Below are 24,009 nucleotides of genomic sequence, written 5' to 3' on the forward strand. Positions count from 1 at the left end.
AAATCCCCATTAGGATCGGAGGATTCTTAGTATCATTTTGTACCTGACAAGGTGAAAGATGAGTCGCTCTAACGTGTTGTAATTAGAAGGAGGAAGGTCATCAACTTTTTGGTACACGGCTCTTATTCTCTCAGCTTTCTCTGGCAGCTCTGGGGAAAAAACAAACATGGAGATCAATACAATTCAAAAACTTGCCAGAGTTAATTCAAGATTCATGACAGGAAGATCACAAGTAGAGCTGAAACCATTAATCACATACTCAACTTACGGTTAGCTGACGTAAATTTATCTGCAGCTATTTTGATTACTAATGAATTGTCTTTTCAAGGAATAACGGCCCTTTAAAAGTCACTGTTGCTTTTTCTAACACGATGAATAAGCTTATTCATAAGGAATGCACAAGGACACAAAATGCATCCTGGCTTATCAGTCCTTTCTGGTTTGCTATCAATATTTACTCACCCACAGCCTGCAGGAAGTCGCTGTAGAGGGAAAAGGTCATGAGGGGGTCCGGCAGCTCTCTGAGCCAGCGTTTAACCATACCCGTGATGGTGTGGATGGGGTAGTTATCTAGACATGCATTGCCCGGATCTGATGGCACAAGACAAAGAAAAAACAAACAAAAAAATCCTTTGTAATTTTTTTTCCCCCAATGTCCACAGCCATTTGACAAAGAAAGTGATACTAGAAATAGTAATTTATTTCAATAAACAGCAATTACATTTTCTCCAACTTTAAGTTAACAGGAAAACTTTTTCATTGTTTAGAGCTGCCCCTGTTTCACATCAATCACTGTAGCTGAATGGATTTGTTGGGTTCCTTAAACACAACAATTTGTGAATTTCAAGTCTCCGCTGGTGGGCAAACAATTGCTTACTGTTCTGTAGGATTTGGTGGAGCTCCCTCGCTCGACAGGCTGAGCCTGACTTGCGGTAAATGCCCTCCGTGTAGAGACCGTTCAGCTCAATGTGCATCAGCAGCGACTCAACCACTTTGGGCACTGGGTTGGCTTTACTGGTGAGCACACACACCTGCACCCCAAAGTGAAACGATCCTGGTACACTGTCATCCTATCACAAGCAAAGACAAGATAAGTATACATGAGTGAACTAGAGTTTATTTTATAGTTAAGAATAAGATAATACAAAATGATGTATAGTAGTATATAAAACATCAGTTCCTACCAGCTTGGCACACCGTGTAGAGCAATCTGTGATGATTTTAGACAGGCATTTCTTGTGACATATTAACTTGCAAGCTAAAATAAAAAACAGAAAAAAGGAGTTCAATGCATTTCTGTCTCTCTTGCAGTTTACATTTGTATTTTAATTCTCATAAATGTTTTGATCTTGCAGCTCTTTGAACTCACCACTGCACATGCAGGCTTTCTCCATTCCCCAGATGTAGGAGCCACACAAGTCACATGACTGCATAATGTTCACCTGGTATGTGCTGAACCGGTGATCCAGGGGATTCTCCAGCTGTCGGGAGAGGATGTACAGTCAATACCCAGGGACGATTGACATTATGTGTAATGCAGAAACTTTACAATGCATGTTATTATGTTCAACTTACGCATTTGTCACTGTTCCTCTTCTTAGTCGTCTTGGTGGCCTGAGAGAAGCCAGAAGTGAGAGATTAGTTTATATTCACCGAATAGTTGAGAGATGAGTGATAATTGGCTGATATTATTCACTTTACCTTGGCAGGCTCGGACTCCACTCGTTTTATCTCGCCCCTTATGAAGCCGTCAAGCACAGACTGAAACAAGTTGACCACCAACGAGACGTCTGGCTTCTTCTTGGACCCCGCTAGTGTGGTCACTTTGTTTTGAAAGCCCTTCATCAGGTCTTTGTAGGCAATTTTGGGCTTCTGTTGGTCACAAGGGCATAGAAAAAAAAACAATCAGTGACCACTTTCCTCCTTCAAGCCTGCCTCCTCATTTGGCTCTGTTGTCAGACATTTATTAGCAAATTTACAATAAGTGACTACAACAGTATAATCAACTTATCTATCAAAATGTTAATACAGTTAACGTTCCTGCAATGATCATGAAGGGTATGGGGTAACATACTTTAGATTGTGCAGATGAACTGACCTGGACAGAGAACATGCCTTTGATGGTCTCTCTGAACTGCATGGTGGCTGTGAGAAAGAGGTTCTCCGTTTGTGACAGATCTTTTATTCTACTTCGCAGCTCATTCACCTGAAGAGAAAGATGATATATTGTATATATCATTTTATTTTGTTTGTTTATTGTATTTTTTTTAACAACATACACAAACAGACACATGTACCATCTTAATAAGGACACATATGAAGTAATTCTTGAAAAATTAAACAAAATTATAATAAAATATATGTTAAAATGAAAGAAAAAAAAAGAAAGAAAAAAAAAGGCAAAAGTATCTTATGTTTTCATCAGTCATGATAGCCATGTATGGCTCCCAGAGCTGAAAAAAGTCCCCCCGCTTGCCTTTGGCTATGAGTCTTTCCAGTCCAATACAGCTTGACAGGTCCTTAATCCACATTGCATATGTCATTTTCTTTGTGTTAACTTATTATGCATAAATCCCCTGTCAGCAAGTCAAGTCATTGTCAGCAATCCCCTTAGCCACTCACACAGCTCAATCCATGACAGGTGAAGCGGCTTGAGGAGAATGGGCAGACTGGTTCTTGATGATAGAAAGGCTACAGTAACTCAAATAACGACTTGTTACAACAAAGGAGTTCAGGATCTCTGAACGCACAACACCAAAGAATTAAGGCAGTCGGGTGATCCAAACCCTGTAATAGCAAGGTGTACCTAATAAAGTGGCCGTTGAGTGTATACTAAACATAGTTAAAAAGTGAAAATTCAAAGACGGGTTTAAGGACGGATCCCACCTGATTGCCGAGGAATTCGTCCAGGTTTTGCAGCTCTCTGGTGTCTGTGATCTCGCGGTCCAGAGACGAGTTTGACTGAATGACCCGTGTGGCCCGGCTGATTCGGATGGTGGGGTTTCGAGTGACCGCCACACTGTCCTTGTCTGGCATGTGGTAGGGATGTGTAGTGTATCGGGGCAACGTCACTGCTGTCAGATGAGGGACATGTGGCATTTTTAGTATGACATGACAATTATAGGTTTAAACAAAGAACCTTTACTGTTTCCCTGTTAACATGTGACTTTTTTTAATTGCTTATTTTAAATTATATTTTACATAACATTTATTTTTTACAAATTGTCTGCCCGTTTTTGCTGTTTTTAATCATCTCTTGAATACAATTTTCTATTTTTTATATTTTCATACCCCTGTAAAGCAGTTTGAATTGGCTTTTGTCTGAATTGTGCTATATAAATAACATTACTTGACCTTTTTATTCAGTAGTATATATAGAACCCCTTCAAACCCTACAAAATAATATAGGCACTTTACAACTTTAATAACTGTTGCTCATCTGTTAAGATCCTCCAGATGGCAGTAAAGAGAGGAACTATGTTAAACGGTGAAGTATGAAGGAAACTTTGACCTCCTTATAGAGGGCCAGTAAACAAACACCACCATCATAAAGAAAACGTTTTCTTTAGACCTTGACCTCAAGATGTGCCCTCCCATGTTGTTTATTCTACATTACTTAGTTGCTGCTTCTGCCTATTAAAAGAGCACTGCGTACATATACCGTATTTTCCGCACTGGACTATAAGGCGCAGGTGTTATAATGTTTAATTACCATATGTAAGAGTTTGTGCACAGAGGGGATTGTCGGGAAAGAAATGGCTGCTTAAGGGAGCTCCCATTTATTAACATTTCAACAAACAAGTTGCATATTTGCATAAAGTATTCAAGTGTTACCATTTAGTGCAATAGTAGCTACTAGGGATGGGCACGAGTGTTTTCGCTACTCGTGTGATCGCTTGCATTCCTCGAGGATCAATCGATTCCTCATTAAACTTTTTTCTATTTTTAGAACGCAAAGCATCTCACCGCAATAAAGCGCTCAATGCTTATTGTCAAACAGTCACAGATGCCATATAATATTAAGGATTTTTTTCCACAAGTTTAAAACACATTTTCCTCACTGAAAGTAATTAAATAGACGGGCCACAATTTAATCCGATCGAGTAGGTCTGCGGTGCGGGGAAAAAAAGAGAAAAAAAGCATGGGCTGTAGTTGTAACAAAAAAAAAAATTGCCTAAGTCACCATTTAAAATAAGAAGGGCAGCAAATAATATAAAATGATTGTCCTACAATTTAAATACATAACTCATCAAAGCAGATAGTTGTATATCCAACCGCGTAATGCTCACTCCGTGTCCGTGAATAATTACCGCGACTAATTCCTCATTAACGGAACGTTACACCGGTCGGTTTATCGGAATCTTATCCCCATATTCCCTATTGAAGGCTTCTTAACTGTTGTTGGCTCGGAGCGAATGTGCCTGAAGTAAGCCTTGCTTCTTCTTTACTTTTATTTCCAAGCGGAGAGCACCTTGCATGCTCACCTGGAGTCTAGGCCTACTCATTACTAACTGAGAGTAAGGGCGCACTCACACTAGTGCCGTTTTCCTGTTCCGTGCTCAGCACGATTCAGCACAAATTTTTCTGTGCTTTCTGAGCCGACCTAATTAGCTCTCTCCCTCTTTTATTAGCCCACACCTAGGCTTACACACACGTTAATTCTCACACATTATAGCTACAAGTCCAAGTGGTGGGCAATTCTGGTGCCGACTAGTAAGGCAGCGGACGTTAACGGACAATGCATCCTTAATAAATTCACGACAGGAACGCCGCCTGTGCGCTTGCTTGTGCGCGTGTCATCTCATTAGCATCTGTACTTTGGCCACGGCACACCTCTCCCAGGTGTGCCGTGGCCAAGGGGCTGTTCCGTGCTGGAATACGGATGGCGTGGTCACACTAGCCAAACGTTCTAGACTTTAGTATGCTAATGAGCTTTGGCACGGGGCCGCGGCCCTAGTGTGAGTGGCCCCTTACAGGTGTCAACTCCCCTTTTTATAAACGTAACTTTATCATCTGCTTTGAAATAATTGGACAGTTATATTCCTGAAAATGTTCTGGAGGAAGGAGAGACCGTGTTCAGCTCCGCGGTGCCGTGAAGAACACAGGCTGCGCTGCGGTGGCACGGAGGTGGCAGTTATTTGCAGTTGCTGTTTGACACAACGCTCAGTTTATTGCACTTGCATCAAAATATTAAATTTTGTTAAACTTTATTTTATCCGTTTTGTGCCGTTTTGTACACGTATACAACATTTTAAAATAGGGGCGGCCCGCCAGCCTAAAGGCTAGACACTAAAAAAAATAAAAAAATTAAACGATTTTCCTCATCCACCAATCGAGTTCATTTGAAACGAGGAGTACTCGAGTACTCGATTACTAACGCCCATCCCTAGTAGCTACAGAACATATACTGTGCTGTGTAATAACAGGGTCGAACAATGGGGAAAAAGTCGCGGCTTATAGTCCGAAAATTACGGTATTTCAAATATCCGCATTGTACTGTATATAAATTGTATATAAATACATCAAGCTGCTTTGTGGATGATTCAGTCTTTACCTGCTGTAGAGTCGTTGATTGGGGGATATTTAGGCCGCTTTTTCAGGAATCTACTGAGAAACCAAATCCTGTAGAAAAAGAAAGCCTGTATCAATAGCCCCTTTTACACAGAGATTGCGGCATATTGACGGAACAACATCACTCCAAAATGCCGGCTTTGTTCTTCTTCTGTGTTATTTACACAGAACCAAGCAACGCCGGCCTGCTGGCGCATCAGTAGCCCCTTTTACACAGCGCTCCGGAATGAAAGAGGTGCTTGTAAACAGCGTCAGGTGTGACGTAAACATTTAGCGCCGCGCCGGTCAGCTGCTTTACAACAACAACACTGGCCGGTGAATTGAGAGCAGAAGTGCTGGAGCTTGCAGTAAGAGGGCCGTATTTTACTGTCCCCACGATGTGCCAGTTGATCTCGCTACGCGCTGAGTCCAACATCACTGGGACAGTTAACCAAACTGACTAAATCAATCCGACCGCTTCACCTCTGTGTGTGTGTGTGTGTGTGTGTGTGTGACAGGTTGGTTGTGAGCGAGTCTCTTTGTGAGGGCAGCGATCTGCCAATCAGACATAAACATACACATACACACAGTGTGTGAAGTCACGTTACTGTAGACAGAAATAAAGTGTGGATATACGCTCAGACTTAGGATAATAATAGCGGCGGCGGAATGTGTTAGCAAAACAGTAGCTCTGTGGCTAACAGCTGAGCCGGAGCCTTCAGTCAGCTGAAGCAGACAGTCTAGCGGGGCGAACAGACTATTCCCCCGTTACTAGGTCGACCTTCAAGCTGAACAAGAGCCCTCCGCTGCGCGTCGGGCTCCTGCTTCAGCTTGTCGGTCTTTATTTCTAGCAAGTGACCCGTTCGCTATACTTTATCCCTTACTGCCTAGCCTAGCTTTCCCATTGTAGCCTACAACTTCTCCTGGGCAGAAATAGACTCATACACTCTGCAAAATGAAGCGCGGGGGTTTGGATTGAGCAACGGACCTTATGATTAGATAGATTATACGCCGTTCCTTTTATTTGGTGATTTTTACGGGACATCAGGCTGCCGTGGTTAATGTTAAACACACGTCCTTCAACTGCTAACATGGTCGCATGTTTAGAACGTAGACTATGGAACGTCAAACGCCCCTCTGTTCCGCAACAACAAGCTGGAGCATTTAAACAGAGAGGCGGAACTGATTGTGTCGGGAATCTTACTACCCCCCGAGGTAGTAAAATTCCCGGAACAATCTCTCGCACCTTTCTTCCCTCGTTCCGCAACTGTCGCATTTATACAGCAGGGCGGAGGGCCGAAAGGCCGGCATATTCCCGGCTTTCACTGGCTGTGTAAAAGGGGCTACAGTCATGCAGCAAAACATTAAATACATTTAGTATTGTTAAAAAGAAAGTTTGGTCCTAAAACTTAAAACCTTAAACATTTTCCTTTAAACTAAGTAATCGTTGTTTACTTTTCAGGAGTTGTGAGTTGTGATTGGTTAGATCCCTGTTGTCCTGAGTCTTCATCGGGGCTGGGGGCTGGAAGACTATACCTGGACCCATCAAGTTCTTCTGATAACTGCAACAGTATCAAAACGTTAAAACACAAAAAAGTAAACAAAACTTAAAACAAGCAACTCTAAAAAGTATATTTTACATTTAAACCAAAAATAGTGTCCTTCTTTCCCAAGTAGCAAAGTTAGTCCTCTCCCCCCACCATGTGCCCAGGCAGCGGCTGCCCCGCCACCAAACCAGACCAGTGCCGCATAAACATGATCATGTATTAGAACAATAATGGCACTCCTTCACCATTTCTACTCATCATGCAAAGCTTCACTGTCACCAGCCACCTGATGCAATTAGAACTTTTTTGCTTAAGTTAGATCAGAGTGTTTTGAACATGAATTAAGTAAATTATACTATATATTATTATTTACAAATACAAGGGACATTTAACTGAGAAATGAACAGATCTTTAAGGTCACCTATTATGCAAGATGCTCTTTTATATGGGTTTTTAACATTAATATGGATCTCCAGTGTGACCAGAGACTCCAAAGATTATGAGAAAAAACAACCCTCTCTCTTATTCTTCACCTCCACCTTTCTGAAGACCTGTGTTCAAAAACCCCAGTCAGATTTCTCTCTCCATATGATGTCACACCCTTTTTCTGAAACGGAGCATTTCAGACAGAGGGTGAAAAGAGGAGATTTAGTAAAGGCACTGTGAGAAATATAAAGGGTTTTTTTGGACAGTACACCATGAAACCAGTTGTAGTTGTAGAAACCCAAAATACAATTTTGGAGTTGAAAATGTGCATAATATGTTATTCCCTTTATATTTTGATTATTAGATTTGATTGGCTCTGTACACCACTTGTTAGATTAATTTCATTTGATTAATTTCATTTGATTATGACTTATTATCAATAATACTTCAGTGATGTCAACAATATTTAAAGTGATATGAATTGATTCTTATGTATGATGCCATATAGTAAATTGAAGTTGCCATGTATAGTTAAAAGGTAAACGTAATTAAATGTGTTCATGATAATTGGGTGGATAATGAATTTCCAGTATTGTATAAAATATTCCTTTATTGTAAACACAATCAAAATGGATGAAAATTATGCAATAAGCTACAATAATTAAATTCACAATCCTGGTCTTCATTTTTAAGTGATAAAACGCACTAGCATAGAAGCAATTCACTATATTCTTAAGTGAACTGTACCTGGCTGAAGAGACAAAAAAGACCTGGCTGAAGAGACAAAAAAGATCAGAAATGAGCTTTGATATTTCCTTTTTGTTTTTAGGAAGCAACAGCTCATTTTTCTATGGTCCTTGGCTGCAGGGCAGAAATAAGAAGGGCATACACATAGGGCTGGCCCGAATTATTCGAATATTCGAATACTCGTTCGGAAAATTAGTATTCGGAGCTTAAATTAGTATTCGGAGCTTTGTTTTTTTTTTCCAAAATGTTTTTTCTGCAAGAAGCTAGTACTGCAATATAATGTCATCAAATTATTTTATATTTGGATATAAAAGTTAGTAATATTGTAGTAGTAGTAGTAGTAGTAGTATTGCTCATTTAGGAGGATATTACATCATTAAGTGTCATAGCGCATCCATTACTTCACCTCCGAGCGCGTGAATCTTCAACAAAATATGCAGATACTGTCAAAATCGGTTCCAGGGAGTATATAGGGATTATTAACGTTTTTTTAATTTTAATTTAATTTTTTTTAATGTTGTTTTTGATGGTGTGTTTTTCTGGAACGAATATTCGCTCGGAAAAACCAACGAATATTCGAAGCCTGAAAAATGGCATTCGGGCCAGCCCTACATACACATGCAGGTCCTGCATGCAGAGGAAAGCCAGGGTCGGTCTCCTCGGTCAGTACCTTGACCTTGGATTTGGGGACCCGGACATCATTGCTACTGGCAGAGTTCTTCAGGATGGACAGATTGGTGTCCATCGGAGGCAGTGGGAAGCTCCAGTACTCGCTCTCCTTGGAGCCCCCAAAGTTAACCATCAAGCCGCTGCGGGCATAGGCTAAGCGCCGCTTGCGTTTGGGGTGCTTGCGGAAACGCACCTGGACGTGATCAAGCCAGGACAGGTGATGAGGTACAGAATGGCTGGCCTCATGTGTAAGGAGCCTCCATTGATGTGTTTGTCAGTTAACAGCACACATAACTACAATACTTTAAAAAGTCGATGCCAGAATTTGTTGTTGTACCGGATGCTAACAACATCTTTCCCAGAGGCTAACAGAAGAATGGATTGAATGATTAGTTTTCCTGTGCACAGTAATAACATATGGACACAGTTACCTTAGTGTGAGAGGATGAGCTATCGGAGCCTGATGAGCTGATCCTGGATAGTTCATCTACAGACATGGACTTCCCTTTGCGCCTGTGTGGGAGAAGGAAATGAGAGCAGAACTGTGGACTATTGTCGGACTAAAACACATATCGGCATTATGGGCAACAGCATCATGAAATATATCTGTTGAGTAAAAACGTTTGACTGTAGTATGTTGTTAAAATTAAATAAATATTGTAACTGCTTTATCCATCATCTACATTTTAGTTTTTTAAAGTCATGCAACTTTACGCCCAATTAGTAAGATATTTCCAAATGTGCACATTTATTCAAACATTTTTGAAAAAAAAAAATGTATGCAAAAACTTGTTTTATTTTAAGTAATCAACTGGCAAAGCTGAATGATGATATAAGTAAAACATTTTACCCTATTAACCTGCAGTGTCTTGTCTTCAAAAATTACTTTTCGGTCCCCTATTAATGAGACTCAAACAGTTGAGGAGTTTGATATACTTACTGAAACTCTGCTTTCCTATTACATTCTCGTCTGTGTATTTCTGGGCTGGACTCATCAGTCGGTTCGCTCTCGCTCAGTTTTTCCCTCCACTTCTCGGCTTTCTCCTTAATGCCCGCTGTGTCTGTGTAGCGCTGTAGCGAGCTGTTCTGTGACAGGCTGGTAGAGCTGTCATCACCCCCAACCTTAGTGTCCAGTGGGAGGGAGAAGGGCCTGTGTAGAGCGGGCGGGGATCCTCTGCCCTCTCGCTTCTCCTTGCTCCGGTCCCTCTGTGCTGACTGGCCGTTGACTGAGTCGGGCTGCGCTGGCCTGCTGGGGCTCGAGTCCACTTTTGTCTGCCTCGTCAACTCTTTTTTTGTAATGCTGTTATGAGAGAAGCACTATATCAGAATGGCATCACAGAAACTGTATATCATATAAATGCTAATAGTTACTTGACTATTTTGATTAAAATTTTACCCAAAATACTTCAGCTAACCGGGGAATAATTGCATAATTGTCTAGTTAAAGCTACTGACGTTTTAGCTTATTGCAGATAATACATATTGGTTTCAGCATTTGTTGTTGGCCTGTAAGTGATAAGAAATGTTTTTGCTATAAAATATTTGGCCACCAGAGAGCACTGGCAAGTATATTTTTAAATAGTCAAATGTCCTGGTCAGTACATATCTTGGTAACAATTACATGATCAAATTTTAAAAATGTTATGAAAAATGTTAGTGACTTTATGTTTGTTTAGAAAACAGTTAATGGCTCCCTAGATAGTCTTAGAATAATATTCTACCTGTTGCACACATGGCCCTGAATGCAACAGTCACTGCCAGATAGACACGCCTAATGCAAACAGTGCTATTCAGATTGTGGGATACAATATCAATCTGAAGAGTGACTTAAATCCTGTCAAATCGCTGTAATGTGCAAGCATGTAGGATGGACATTCATGTTCCAACAACTCATAGATGGTTTAGTTTGCCGTGTAGGTTTAGTGGTACATATACCTGTCCCGTCCAGGCCTAGGTATGGAGTCCTTCTCTTCTTTGTCCACTGACTCTTTCAGGGAAGTCCTCCATGCTGCCTGGATCAATGTCGCAGCTCGGTTTTGTTTCTCAAAAAACTCACGCCAGCTCCTCTAAAAAAACATCATAAATTCCTCTGTCAACTTTAGTCTGCTGTCATCTTACTTATTTGTTCTTATACTTTGGGAAATAATTTCTCATTATTTACACTTAGCAGGCACGCCAAGGGGACTGCCTAACTGACTGTCAAGTTTTTTTTTCTATTGCACTTGCTAATTGTCTTCTATTCGCAGTATTTTTTACTTTAATAGGTACCTGTATAATCGTAGTGGCGTCTTTCTTTTGCAGGTAGTGCAACCTTATCAGAGAGGCGCGGGCCCAGCGCTGCAGGACGATTATGTGACGCATCACTTCCTTGTTGTGAGTGTCTTGGAGCAGTTGCCTCTCCTTCTCCTTGAGGAACACCTGAGCAGAGGAAAGAGCCATTATAATGAGGAAATCACTGGGAACATTTGAGCACATATCACTTTAAGAGACATTTTGTTCACAATAGTCCTGCTTGTCAAGTCATTTGCGGCACGATTTTAATTCCAAACACATTACAGAAATATGAATACATGCAGTACCAATGGGTGACCCCAGTGTGACGTTATATTAAATTATAAATAAAATTATTAACCTGGGTTCTTCCTATTTGATAGGTTCTTTTATCCAGCTCCATCCTCTCTAACAGATCCGTTATGGGCTCGGGCGTTGCCGAAGTTCCTTTTGGAAGCAGCATTCTGAACTTCTTGACAAAATCCTGTCATCAAGACAAAAACACGTTTTAAAGTGCCAATAATCCTTTTTTTTAAGTTGACGGGTACAGGCTTGTTTTCATTGTAAACTCCTTGAATGTGCAGTCAAGTGGACTCCCCTGTATATACAGCATAATATAACATAATTCTCAAAAGATTGCCCACCTCAAATGTGTATTTGGCACTGTAGCCAGACTTCTGGATGTCAACCATCTGCAGAATGTCTGTGTACTTGATTTGCTGTAGAACAAGTTCATCGTCAAAGTGCAGCTCCCTCTGTAACAACAAAACATTTCCCCATCAGATTTATAAAGTCCAACATGTAGGTGGAAATCTAGCAGGATTATTGTATAGATTAATAGATGGCATTACTTTTTCAGCATTGGAGCGAACACAGAAAATGAATAATGGTTCCGCTTTTTCGACCGTCTCCATCAGCTTGCTGATCGAGGCCTGTGGGATACATAGGTGCAGTGGGGGATTGTTGATGTTAAATCTTTACGAATTAAATAATGCATCAGTTAATTAATATAATAGGAAAGTTGATTAAATTATTTTCCTTATCTATTTCCTCTACCCTTTACTTATGCTTGGTCAAATATGATAACATAGGCAGTTAACAAGTCATAGACAAATGCGCAATCTGTGTTGTGCAATATTGTACAAAATCACTGTTACAATGATTTAAATTACAACGCAAAATGCTGCCTGATAGCATGAAGAAGTGATTCTTAACTTTAATAGCAACCATTAGTTTCCTTCCTATACTAATAAGCTGATACAAGTTGGTATCATTTTCAAATAATTAATATTTCTCATTTTGAGTTGACACTTGAATCAAGCCCTTACCTTCCACATACATCTACGTCACATGATGTCATGATTCAACTTCAACTGCAATGAATGAAAGAGCATTAAAAATCAACAAACCTGAAACTGGGCGCTAGCTGTAGGAGGCTTTGTCTTCCTGTGAGGATGGAAGACAAATTTGCTGGTTCGGTCATGGGCTGTGAGACCAACAATATGTTGGAGTGAACGTAAATCCATGAGATTCTGTTTAATAAAACACAATAAAAAGTTTGTGAGCTTGCGGACTCCCAAAAAACAAAAGCACATTGGAAGGACACACGGATGAATCAAAGATAGATACTGTATATACACAGACAGATAGACTGCATCCATAAATAACACTTTACCTTTGGAATGAGCTGCTTCTGTCGACCGCTTCTACTTTTCCTGCAGAATATACAGAAAATGAATGCTCCGTTAGACACACATGAGACTTTGAAACATAACAAAATAGGTGTGTTTAAAATGAAGCCATACAGTATGGCCCACTTACTTTTTCTTTTCATAATTGGTGAAGATGTCTTCAAATACATCAATAGGAAGTTCATCAGAGCGATCAAAGGAGAAATCCAGAGTAAGGCTGGCACTGTAAACATCAGAGAAGTTATTTATCTTCATGCAAAGCAAAAGTTTTGTTTTTTAAGCATGTTTAATGTCTCTCTGGGTTTTTATGTTTGTACTATTTGTGTTGAAATATTTCAGGTATTTCTCTCCTTGTCCTGTATTCAGGGCGTTTCCCTACCTTCCACCAAAGGTATGCTGGAAAAAACTCTTACCACTGTGTAACTGACTATTCATTACACAAGACAGCTGTTGCCAAGCCAATGTGAGTTAAATGACAAGGTTGCATAGTCATCCCTGGCATCTACAAGTTATCAACATACCTAGCTCAGATCTAATCACCATGACACCAGATCACAGGATAAGTTGGCTTTAAAACGTATTCATAATGAATATGGACTGGGGAAGACTAGTTTCCGGCACTTCACACATTACTACTGGAATAAACTGCTGTACACACTGATGTTAGAGTCTTTAAAGCTTTACTAGCTTGTGTGTCCGTGTGTGTTTGTGTGATGCTGAAGTGGAAGAGACGCATGACAGAGGCAGTAGCATCCACTATAAATCTCCCAGTGTAGTAACTTTACCTGGAGAGTCTCTGCACAGTACTTCTTCGCTGTTTGATTTCTTTGAGGGATGTGCGGGAGGGACGTTCTGAAGTCACTGTGGTGACAAAACAACCAGTCAGCTCAGCTGTATGTTATCAATAGAACATTTCTCAATAGAAGGAAAAACAAAACATGCCAATGAGATGGAAAGTAGTGAGTGAGTCATTCAGAAAAACTCAGTTTTGCAAACACATGCATGTCCTGCAAAGACACATCCACAAACTTTTCTAACAGGGTGAGTTATTTAAGCTTGATTAACAACTAAAGCTACTTACTCAATTCTGCTCGATTGCGTCCCATTCTCTTGAATACTGTGAGGATGCGAATGGTGGCTCGAAGGACTCCCCATCTGAACAGCGCTTCTGGACTGGATGCAACCAAGTGATGCAGGAACCCCCGCTCACTGCTCCGTAGAAGTGAAATGACTTCAGGGCGCATGTGCTCTGTGTTTTTCTGTTGGAAATCCTGAAGAGCGAGACGATTTATATTAACATGTTAAATCCTTTGATTATTACATCCTTGACATTTGCTTTTTCAACAATAACCACTTTGATCCATGGCGACAGTGAGTGAAATGGATCTCGTTCTGTGTTTGTGTATGATGCATTATATTTATTTGTGTTGACTACTGTCTGTAAAGTAAATTGCTTCACAGGGACGATCAAATTTTACTCTCCTCTACTCTGTATTTAAACAAAAGGGGATGTGTGGCGCTCCGAATACATTACTTCTATGTACAACTCTAAACTGCAGTCTTTCTGGGGGAGATAGCAGCATTAATCATTCCCTATTTCCCTTAGTTCAAAGATTGTATGAGTTTTTCCCACGGTGGCTTATCTATCAAGGTTAGTGCAGACACTCACTATGTGACAGTCAGAGTGGACTGATGGAAAGTGTATTTACTGAATTTGAAGTAGGTGAGGAAGTCTGAATGACTTTGTAGAATGAAGATGTGTGGGAATTATACTCCACCTTGATGTGATATTTAACCCTCCCGGCAAAGTGTCGAATGACAAAAGCCAACTCTGTATTAAAAGATGGTACAAAGAATGTGTTGTCCTTGTGCTGCTGCTTCAACTTGTCCAACAAGGTTTCATCCGTGGCTTGAGGGAGGCTGAGGATTCACAGAGGAAAGGACACAATATCAACATCAGCATATCACATCACATCAGGGAATAACTGAAAATCAATGCTGATCTATATCTTAAGATATGAGAGTTTGTTCAATATACATTTTAAATGATCACGCATGGAGTTCTGCTTACTAGGCCATATCGACATTATAGAAAATATAACATATGTTTTTTTAGTTATTAGTTGTTAAATAATCCTAGGAGGAGAGACTCTTTGTTTACTTTGAGCACATTTTCTTGAAGAAAAATGGTTGCTTTACTATGGCAGATACAATTTAAATAAAGTCAGTTGATCTGAATTTCCATCCATGTTTGGTGTTAAAACTCACAGCAGGATATATTGTCACTAGCACGGTTCACATACCTGCTCTCCTTATCCAACAGGTGAAAGATTCCAGTCGACTTCTGGCTGATCAGCTGAATGCAGCCACTGTTGTCAGTGTAGTCCATGTTTTGCCAGGCGATGCCCTCTGACACATATTCGTCCTGGAATATATTTTAATCACACATTACATTATCTGTTTTTTTTATTATAAAAACGAACAAATGTTATCTTATTTTGAAAATGTAAAAATAAGAAAATAAGTTGAAAACAAAAATGACAATAAAAATAAAATAAACAATAGACAGAACAGACTCAATCAACAAGTTCCCATAAGCAACACAAATGAGATATTACAGGAATAGGAAGAAGTCTACACTAATTTATTCCTACTCCTGAAAACATAAGCAAGAAACTACTTGATGTAAAACACTACAGTATGATCATGTAAGCCCCACAATTTGATTACATTATTTCAGATATAAAATTTAATTTTGCTTTGTGCATGTGACAAATGCAGTGGGCCGTATAAAGACCTAATACTAAGTTTCCCTATAAGTGATGAGAAATTAAAATGAAAAATACATACTTGCATGAGCTTGAAAATGTGATGGTTGATGTAATACTGCAGTCTCTCATTGGTGTAGTTGATGCACAGCTGCTCGAAGCTGTTCGTCTCAAGTTTCTCAAATCCAAACATATCCAGGACACCGATGGATAAACACTAAAGACAAAACAGCAAAGAGGAAAGTTCATAACCAACGTACAAATAGGCAGCATATTGATGATCATGTCATTAATTAGACACATTAAGACTCAAACACACTCTCGGTTAAGCAGTAATTTGCAGATTAATAATGCAACTTTACTTCAAATACAGGTGTGAAAATACATTTTATAATTCTATTTTTAATGCTTCAAAAATGCACTTACTTATGCAATTGATAATTATTTGTAATATTTTGATACAATAAAAAAAAAATCAAGTAGGCAAATTAACTTTGAAGTCAAATCATGCTGTTTTGTCGTTTAGTGAGGGACAATTAAATACATTATATCTTGCCATTTTACTACAAATCTAGGCCTCCTGAAGTCAATATTGCAATTCCTGCAGCACTAAATTGCATGATGTGGCTTACAGTAACCGACTCCTCCATGTCTCGCCTATTGAGCATGGCATGGTTGATGTGAAGGATGATCCAGTCAAACAGAGCACCGTATAACGACTTTGCCATGGAGTCCCGCACTGTGGAGGCCTAAACGCAAAGCAAATTACAACTTCAACTCGAATGAAAACAAATCATGTTAACAACTTAAAATGTCATGTACAAAGCAACAATACCACACTTTTCAACTCTATACCTCTTGTAGTGTGTACTGTGAAAGTACAGTGCCGTTGGCAGTCATTACTCTCCTCTTGGTCAATGCTTGCACCAGAAGCTCATTTTTCACCTTGAAATAAACAAATCAAAATAAACAAACAGTTAAATCAGTTCTACAGCATCACCACTAACGACTTGACAAACAACTGGTTTAAACATGTTTGTTCTTAATCAATACACAGAGGAGTATATTTTAAGCGTAGCAGGATGACATATTTTGAAGTTACTGTTATTGCAGTCCAAGTACATACAGGGTTTGTTGAAATAGCACAACACTAGAAATCAGCTATAAATGCTGGATCCAGATGATGATTTAGCTGTCTAGAAGTGTATCATAAATTAGCATACATTATCAACAGTTTCACTTTAGGAACATACTTTGAGGAGGTCAGACAGTGTGGACAAAACTTGAGCAGGTCCGACCTCAAGGACCTCAGTGTCATCTGACAGGGTGTAGGTCACATTGCCCAGGTGCAGGATGGCAGAGAGGATGGAAAATATGCTGCACACACAAACACACACACAAACAGATGAGATGAGGTTTTTAGGTTGAATTAAGATACCACCTGACAGCCTCAATTGTACAATACCATGTGACGCTGAATAGTTCTCTTTTTCTGTTTATTTCAACCTTGCTACCAGTTTGTCAGCATGTCAGTAAACCTAAAAGCTATTATATTGTGCATTTTGCACTTGTAGCCGACTAGCAACATTGTCTGGAAGGCTACACTTTGCTGTGGTGCTGTAAACATATTAGTGTTGCCTTCAGGCAGAAGCTAACAGTAGTGGTTAGCTGATATCAACATGATCTATTTTTCGGTACTGAAATGTCTCATCAGCTACAAAAACAATCTGTACATGTGGGACAAGAGTCAGTTTGACGTACCGTAAATGTAAGGAAAAGTACGTCACAACAGACAATTCATATTTTTGAATGCAACTTACTTGCTAACTTACTTATATATGTTTACTAAGGAATGTAGGAAGCCGTTTACTTTGGCCATAGTTTCTGACTTTACACCTTTGAGGTTGTCAACTACATGTCTGTAGATTATTTACTGAACCCGTAGCAGTGACTTTGGTTTGGTGGGAACCCACCTGAACAGGTCACAAACTGCTGCTTCTATGTGTACACTGTATCCCTAGGCTTTCAGGTGCTTGTCGACATGCATGCTGCATTTTTTTCCCTTGCTCGACTCGACAAGCTCTGACCTGTTACTGAAACCGGTACAGAAAGCAGGAACTGTTGGACAGGGTTCAGGTAAAATACAAATGAACTAAATGAGCGCTGTGCAACGTCACTGGAACTATTGTCTGACTGAGAGGCAGAATGAAATGCTGCTGGGCCAGGAACAGCAAATATGTCTGTATTTCATATCTTCTTCCATTCTTACAGTACAGACCGAATGCAACATTCCAGTCATAAATCATACATACTGTTTCTTGGTGGAAGCCAGGAAGCCGACCATCTCCATGGCTTGGTGGAGCCTTTTGTACTCCTGCCGGAGTTTCTCCTCATCTTCTAAAAGGAAGTTTTCCTGTAGAAAAAATAAGCAACACATGTAGAGAAGAGAAAGGGGATTATTAAGCATTGCCACAGATGTGTATGCATGGATACATATATAGATAATACTGTCAATATAAACTGTACACACATAATCAATAATGTAGAAACAAGATTGACTGAATTATCTCTTTTGCCTAACTTTTCTTTTCATAGTCATCACGAAACTGTGTTTGGTAAAACTCTTTTCATAATTAATTTGGCCTCTGTGAAATGTACCCTTTTTGTTTTTTATTATTATGTAATCCAAAAAGATTAATTCATTGATTTTTCTGTGTTCCTTTTTAACGGTTTATCTGATTGTAATTGTCGTCTCTGAAGAGCACTTTGGTAAACATTTGTTACGATACTACCATACATTTTCCAGGTTGTGTTCACACCTGTGGTTGAGTTTCAAAAGATGTGACGACTGATAACACGTGATAACAAACACACACACACACCAAAAAAAAAACGATAGTAGACAATAGTTTCTAAACCAGGGAAAGTTGAATGGTTTAATTGCTTGCAGTTGTTCTATGTTAAATTGTCAACACATATACAATTCACCAGACAGGGACCAACTTTTTCGAGTTGTGTTGGTATATTTTTAGTCCTGAGCAGAGTTCAATCAAACAACAGTTATACAAGTAAACTAGAATAAGACATTAAAGGTGAAGTAAGCAATTTATTTATGTTAATATAAGTATTAAATTACTCTTTTTTCATACAGTGATCACGTATATATTGTGCGCGTTTCATAAAGCCGATCTCTCAGTCACTCGCTCTGCATGTAATCGTCAAATAAACTTTTTCGGGGATCCCACTACTAATAACCTAAGAGAGAACGCTACAAACCGGCACCCGTCTCACTGCCGCTGCACGTGAAGAGAGACAGATGAGTGAATGTGTATGCGCCTACAATGGCGGAGCAGGTAAAAATCCTTCCCAATGTCTGTTTTGATGGTTTTCATCATGTTTTATCACACTTATGGATCTGAGATGATGCTAGATATCTCGCTGCTGAAGATCGCAGTGCATTAATGTGGTGACGTGGGGACGAGGGAGGGGACTGCTAACTGCAGTTACTGACAAGAAGTTAGCTAAACTGACCATTCTTTGTATTATGTAGGGTGTTTACAGGCAGTTTCCCACAATACAGCATTCACAAAATACATAACTAAAAATACCTCATATGCTAAAGTATCGGTATATGAACTTCACGCTCAGCACAGCATTACTTCGGGTCTTCAGCAACATACCCGGCAAGTGTTAAGGCGATCGTTTAAACGGATGGTGAAATATTCAAAGGACAGACAGACATACTTAAAGAGATGTCTCTCCTTATATCCTGGTGATAATAAAACGACTTGGAGGAAAAGCAGGTCCTCTAAACAACTAGTGAAAGTCTAACAGTGTTATGCAAGTGTCTGTTTATTCGCAAAATGGGGGGAAGTTTCAAGACACCGCAATTCACAGTTTGAGATATTGTGGGTCTGCTTTTAATAAACATCCCCCACTGGTTTTCCCTCCATTGTCTCATGCTAGTCCTTCCCCTTCTACACTGCTGCTGCTGCTATAAAGAATGCAGATCAAAGGTACTGTACCTGCTTGAGGTAGAGATAATCTTGCGGCTTCAACAGATGCAAGTCCTCCCGCTCGTCTTTGGACGCGCCCAGCAGCAAATAGTAGAACACGTGGTAGTTCCTGTTGGTCAGAGGTCACAGAGCGCCCACACAGTCAATCAGGGCTCACAGAGGTTTCATTTGAACTCAACATTTCATATCACATGGTACTGTAAAGGTGGATTGGTTACTCTGCTTATATTAAAAGTGGAGTCAGTGATTCTGGAAAAGGCTTGTTGTCAAAATCTGAAAAACACAGCCTAGGCTCTGTAAATGGGTATGTAAACAAAGGGGGCCCACTGTAGCTACGAACATGCCATTTACATAGCCTAGGCTGTGTATTAACACTAGATGTTTTTTCAGCGTGCACACAGTACGAACAGGTAGCCGGTTCGTGAGGAGATATTCACTGATTTTGACAAAAAGGGATTCAGGTACAAGTTGGTGACAGATTTTGAAAGTAAAAATATAAATGAGGATCCTTTCTGTTTGGAATTACAATGCGTCTTCATTCTACCTCTCACTCTCGTCTCTGGACACCAGGCGACACTTTTCCAGCATGAACTTCTCAATAACTGCCCTGCAAGAGACGCACAAGACAAGAATGTCAACAAAACCTCTGAAGCTTTGGCCTGGATTTGGCCAATATTGTCTGTTAAAAACATTGGAAGATAAAAAAAATAAAAAACTGTTTAATGAAACAAATATATAAAACCAATGTTAACTGTTGAATGCAGAAATCTTGAAGATTCATACAATATGTACAGAATGTCGGTGTGAAACATAAAACACAATGCTTTACCCTCTGATGGCACCGCACTCCAGATAGTAGAGCTGGATGAACTTCCCGAAGCGACTGGAGTTGTTATTCTCTGAGGTCTTAGCGTTGCCAAAGGCCTGTTTATAAAGATAGGGAACATAAGTTTTGACTAAAATAAACAGACACAGTTGTGGGCACGATTCTCAGAGACACACACACTCAGACCTTAATACTGTAAACAGTCACACAGCAGCTATTGAATTAATCACGTTCTTTTGTGGATGGCAGGGGGCTGTTTTCCATTAGCGACCTTATGAAACACTGAAGATCAAGTTGGTCCAGCTCTGCAGTAGGGCTGCAACCAACAGTACATTTAATTTCCCCTAAATCGGTCAATTTTTTTTGTCTTAAACCCAGATATTCTGATAAATACAATAAAATAAATCACATTTGAGCAATAATCCCTTTCTTTCTTGCTTGTTATTTATGTACATATATTGAAATAGTTTGCCTTCAAATTAACACTGCAACTCAACTGCCTTCAAGAACTGCTAGAATAGTTAATGATAATTGCCAAAATCGATAATCGTTAGTTGGAGCCCTAAAGGAAACTTTATCATTGATCTCACAGTTTAATGGATTGCTATTCCGTGTTCCGTATCCAAGGATCACTATGAATAACACAAAAGACTGCACCCGGAAAAAACATTGGCTAAAATGACTCATCGGCGACATTGGAATCTAGATCTTCTATTTCCCATGATTTGACTTTTCCCAAAGGAAAAAAGGAAAAATCCAAACTGAGGCCTTGTAAAACCCTAAAATGCTTAGGCTCTCCCTCATTCCAGTGTGAGCCTTAATGTCTTGTCGTAACAGGCCAGAGCAAAGCCTGCGCAGGTAGTTAGCGAGACCTGAACACTGTACCTATCAGACACAGGCAGGTGAAGCTTTGAAACGCTGGAATGTTCCTTCCCACTGCAAACACAGCGAGGGATTGCTTTTGACAGATCAATCAAACGTACAGTGTACTGTATATATATAAAAAAGGTTGAATCCAACATGGAAAGAATGAAAGGAATGTGTAGAGGAAAAAAAGTGAAGTTGGTATGTGGAAGAGGGAGAGAAACAAGTGTTTGTCAGTTCAGGGTCTGGATCCTCTGAAGGACATGAATGATGCATTCAGGTAGACCTGGTCAGCTCGTTAAGTCAACAGAATTCCAAGTTTATCACGAGGAATTTGGCTTCGAAAAAAAACAGCCAACCTAAGCAGGTAAATACCACTGGGACAAGTTCAATGAAATGTTTAGCTGTGACTAGTTATTTTGAAAACTGATTTACTGGAGCACCATGGTAGCTTAGGGGTTACAGCGCATACCACATAATAGCATCGTCACCGCTTGAATTTTAGGCAGCCACCTTTGATGCATCTCACTCCCCTCTCTCTCTCCCCATGTTTCATGTCTACCTCTACAGCTTATTACTCTATCCATTAACGGCAAAATGCCCTGAACTCAAAAAAAAGAAAGAAAAAAAGACTGATTGACAATCACCTATACAATCCATAAATGCACTCATTTAAAAATGTAAACTTAATATCAATCATTTGGGCCTTTGCTTTAAAAAAAACACAACAATGTGAACAGTTAAACTTGATGAACATTGTTATCCGATCGCTCAGATTTATTTTGGAATTCTGAGGTTGGGAACGACTGGTATATGTTCATGTGATACACTTCGTATTTCAATAGGTGTCATATCTCTTGACTGTGCGAGTTGCACATGAACCTGAAACACGTGACTCAACCTAAGTAAAATAGTTTGCCAGATAATGAGGCCTGTAAGTGATTTGTACCAGTTGTGTCTCTTTTATGACCAATCTCCTTAAATGCAGAGCTCATCCCTGATTTGTTCACAGCTGGACAAAGGTAGGACGTGGAAAGAGTGCATTTGTAAGAGCGGCGTAAGATGAGGTGATTTCTTCTTTGTTGTGTAGCTTTGCCAGCAGACCCTGCTGAGCCTGTTCTGACAGGTTTTTGTTTCACTTCTCTGTCTGGTGTTCCCTCTGAGACAACGCCCTGCACATTCCCGCTCCACACTCGGCTCTAGGCTTCCTGATCATCAATACAAACCTCCAGTCACTCAGTCAGGCCTCTGCCATACTTAATGAGAGCAAGGTGACACCTAACGGCTACCGATTGCAGATCTGACTTTCCAATGAAACAAATTACAACTTCTCTGGTATTTTTATTGCTTACAACATTTAAAAAGGGCCACACTGAAACTGAATACTTGAGTCAGTGGCAGTCTTCTTGCACCAGGGAGATTGAAATCACTTCCCCGAACACACTGATACAAAGTGAGATAACATTGAAACACAAGCTAAAGAGGACAGAAAAAAATTCCCGGTTTGATGATTTCTGATAAAAAGGTACAAGTATCTCACGTTGTGTGACTCATTCAAAAACAGGAAATCCTACAATGACAATGGGCATTTTCTACCAAACTGCATAACCATACATAGAAACCCTAAAAAACATTACCACATCAAACAATCCTTATTACTTTAGCAAGAATCTTGTCAATAGGTTTTAGGCTGGCCCCTACTGATATTAAGCGTTGGTGTAAACACTTCAGCGTGGTTGGCCTCCCAAGGCTTACTGTTGTGACATGACATCTCTGTCTTCAGTTAGCTTGTTGTTCATTGTTTTCTTAATAAAATCACATATAAACAAAAGCCTTTTGTCTAAATATCTGCCTATTAGGACAAAAGCATAAAGCAGCAAAATACCAGAAATATCAGATAACAGAAAAAATACTTAAGTTGTTGCTTATTTGAAAAGGAAACTTGTTAGACTCATCCAGAGAGAGGAATAATCCATATTAAGACCCTGAGTGAGTGAGTGAGTGAGTGAGTGAGTGAGTGAGTGAGTGAGTGAGTGAGTGAGTGAGTGAGTGAGTGAGTGAGTGAGTGAGTGAGTGAGTGTGTGTGGTCAGTAGCAAAGTGGACCAAGCCTTGTTGCTCTATAGATGGATATAATGAACTTTGCACATAAATCCTGATCTGAAAAGTATAATCGCCACACCTGCTATTCCAACAGGATTTTCCACATAACTAAACTGCAACAGATTATAAATGGTGCAAATTAAAGAAGCTCAGAACAAGCTCTTTTGTATATTACTGTATAAAATGAACTGAAACTAAACTAGTCAAAGCTGATTTGTTTTCAAAACTTGAGGACTGAAAACAGGCTCCTAGAATAAAAAAAATAAAAAAATTCCCCCCCAATGAAACACAAATGTTGGTTTGTTCAAAGTGTCCCTTAAAGAGCCTCTTTGGCCTTGTTTCATATCAGTTATTGTAACACTTTGTGTAATGTAACCAACAGCTGAAAGAGAAAGCAGATGTCACAGGGTAATGTTGGCGACCGTGTCGTCCTGTTACTTATTTACCCGGTTATTGTAACCAAATGTGTGAGAGTGAAACTGAAGTGATGTGACCACAAAACAAACTGATGATGATCAAGATTCAGCATGTGC

General features: G+C 39.7%; 1 protein-coding gene across 9 annotated transcripts in view; it reads right to left on the minus strand.

Moving 5' to 3' along the window:
* The window catches only part of LOC307255098 (myosin IXb), a 30,096-nt gene that overhangs the window by 3,285 nt on the left and 2,802 nt on the right, over nt 1-24,009 (minus strand). For 8 of the 9 annotated variants that reach the window (XR_013845011.1, XM_080033705.1, XM_080033707.1 and 5 more), the window contains exons 3-36: nt 20,515-20,609; nt 20,230-20,292; nt 19,695-19,794; nt 17,982-18,082; nt 16,923-17,046; nt 16,525-16,614; nt 16,302-16,418; nt 15,752-15,886; nt 15,205-15,326; nt 14,680-14,821; nt 13,983-14,172; nt 13,687-13,762; nt 13,032-13,124; nt 12,886-12,925; nt 12,620-12,742; nt 12,062-12,142; nt 11,855-11,965; nt 11,572-11,694; nt 11,208-11,357; nt 10,875-11,005; nt 9,880-10,239; nt 9,371-9,452; nt 8,941-9,132; nt 7,006-7,112; nt 5,555-5,622; nt 2,887-3,074; nt 2,099-2,206; nt 1,702-1,872; nt 1,576-1,614; nt 1,370-1,481; nt 1,185-1,258; nt 878-1,070; nt 463-591; nt 44-149 (exon numbers count right to left, since the gene is read on the minus strand). Coding sequence is in view for 8 of the 9 variants with exons in the window: in XM_080033705.1 (XP_079889831.1) it covers nt 44-149; nt 463-591; nt 878-1,070; nt 1,185-1,258; nt 1,370-1,481; nt 1,576-1,614; nt 1,702-1,872; nt 2,099-2,206; nt 2,887-3,074; nt 5,555-5,622; nt 7,006-7,112; nt 8,941-9,132; nt 9,371-9,452; nt 9,880-10,239; nt 10,875-11,005; nt 11,208-11,357; nt 11,572-11,694; nt 11,855-11,965; nt 12,062-12,142; nt 12,620-12,742; nt 12,886-12,925; nt 13,032-13,124; nt 13,687-13,762; nt 13,983-14,172; nt 14,680-14,821; nt 15,205-15,326; nt 15,752-15,886; nt 16,302-16,418; nt 16,525-16,614; nt 16,923-17,046; nt 17,982-18,082; nt 19,695-19,794; nt 20,230-20,292; nt 20,515-20,609 (4,136 nt within the window). In the remaining variant the exon portion in view is untranslated. The remainder of the gene's footprint in view (nt 1-43; nt 150-462; nt 592-877; nt 1,071-1,184; nt 1,259-1,369; nt 1,482-1,575; nt 1,615-1,701; nt 1,873-2,098; nt 2,207-2,886; nt 3,075-5,554; nt 5,623-7,005; nt 7,113-8,940; nt 9,133-9,370; nt 9,453-9,879; nt 10,240-10,874; nt 11,006-11,207; nt 11,358-11,571; nt 11,695-11,854; nt 11,966-12,061; nt 12,143-12,619; nt 12,743-12,885; nt 12,926-13,031; nt 13,125-13,686; nt 13,763-13,982; nt 14,173-14,679; nt 14,822-15,204; nt 15,327-15,751; nt 15,887-16,301; nt 16,419-16,524; nt 16,615-16,922; nt 17,047-17,981; nt 18,083-19,694; nt 19,795-20,229; nt 20,293-20,514; nt 20,610-24,009) is intronic. The other variant, XM_080033709.1, reaches the window with a different exon arrangement.

Source organism: Ammodytes marinus (assembly GCF_949987685.1).
Source record: "Ammodytes marinus genome assembly, chromosome: 9".
Taxonomy (NCBI): Eukaryota; Metazoa; Chordata; class Actinopteri; order Uranoscopiformes; family Ammodytidae; genus Ammodytes; species Ammodytes marinus.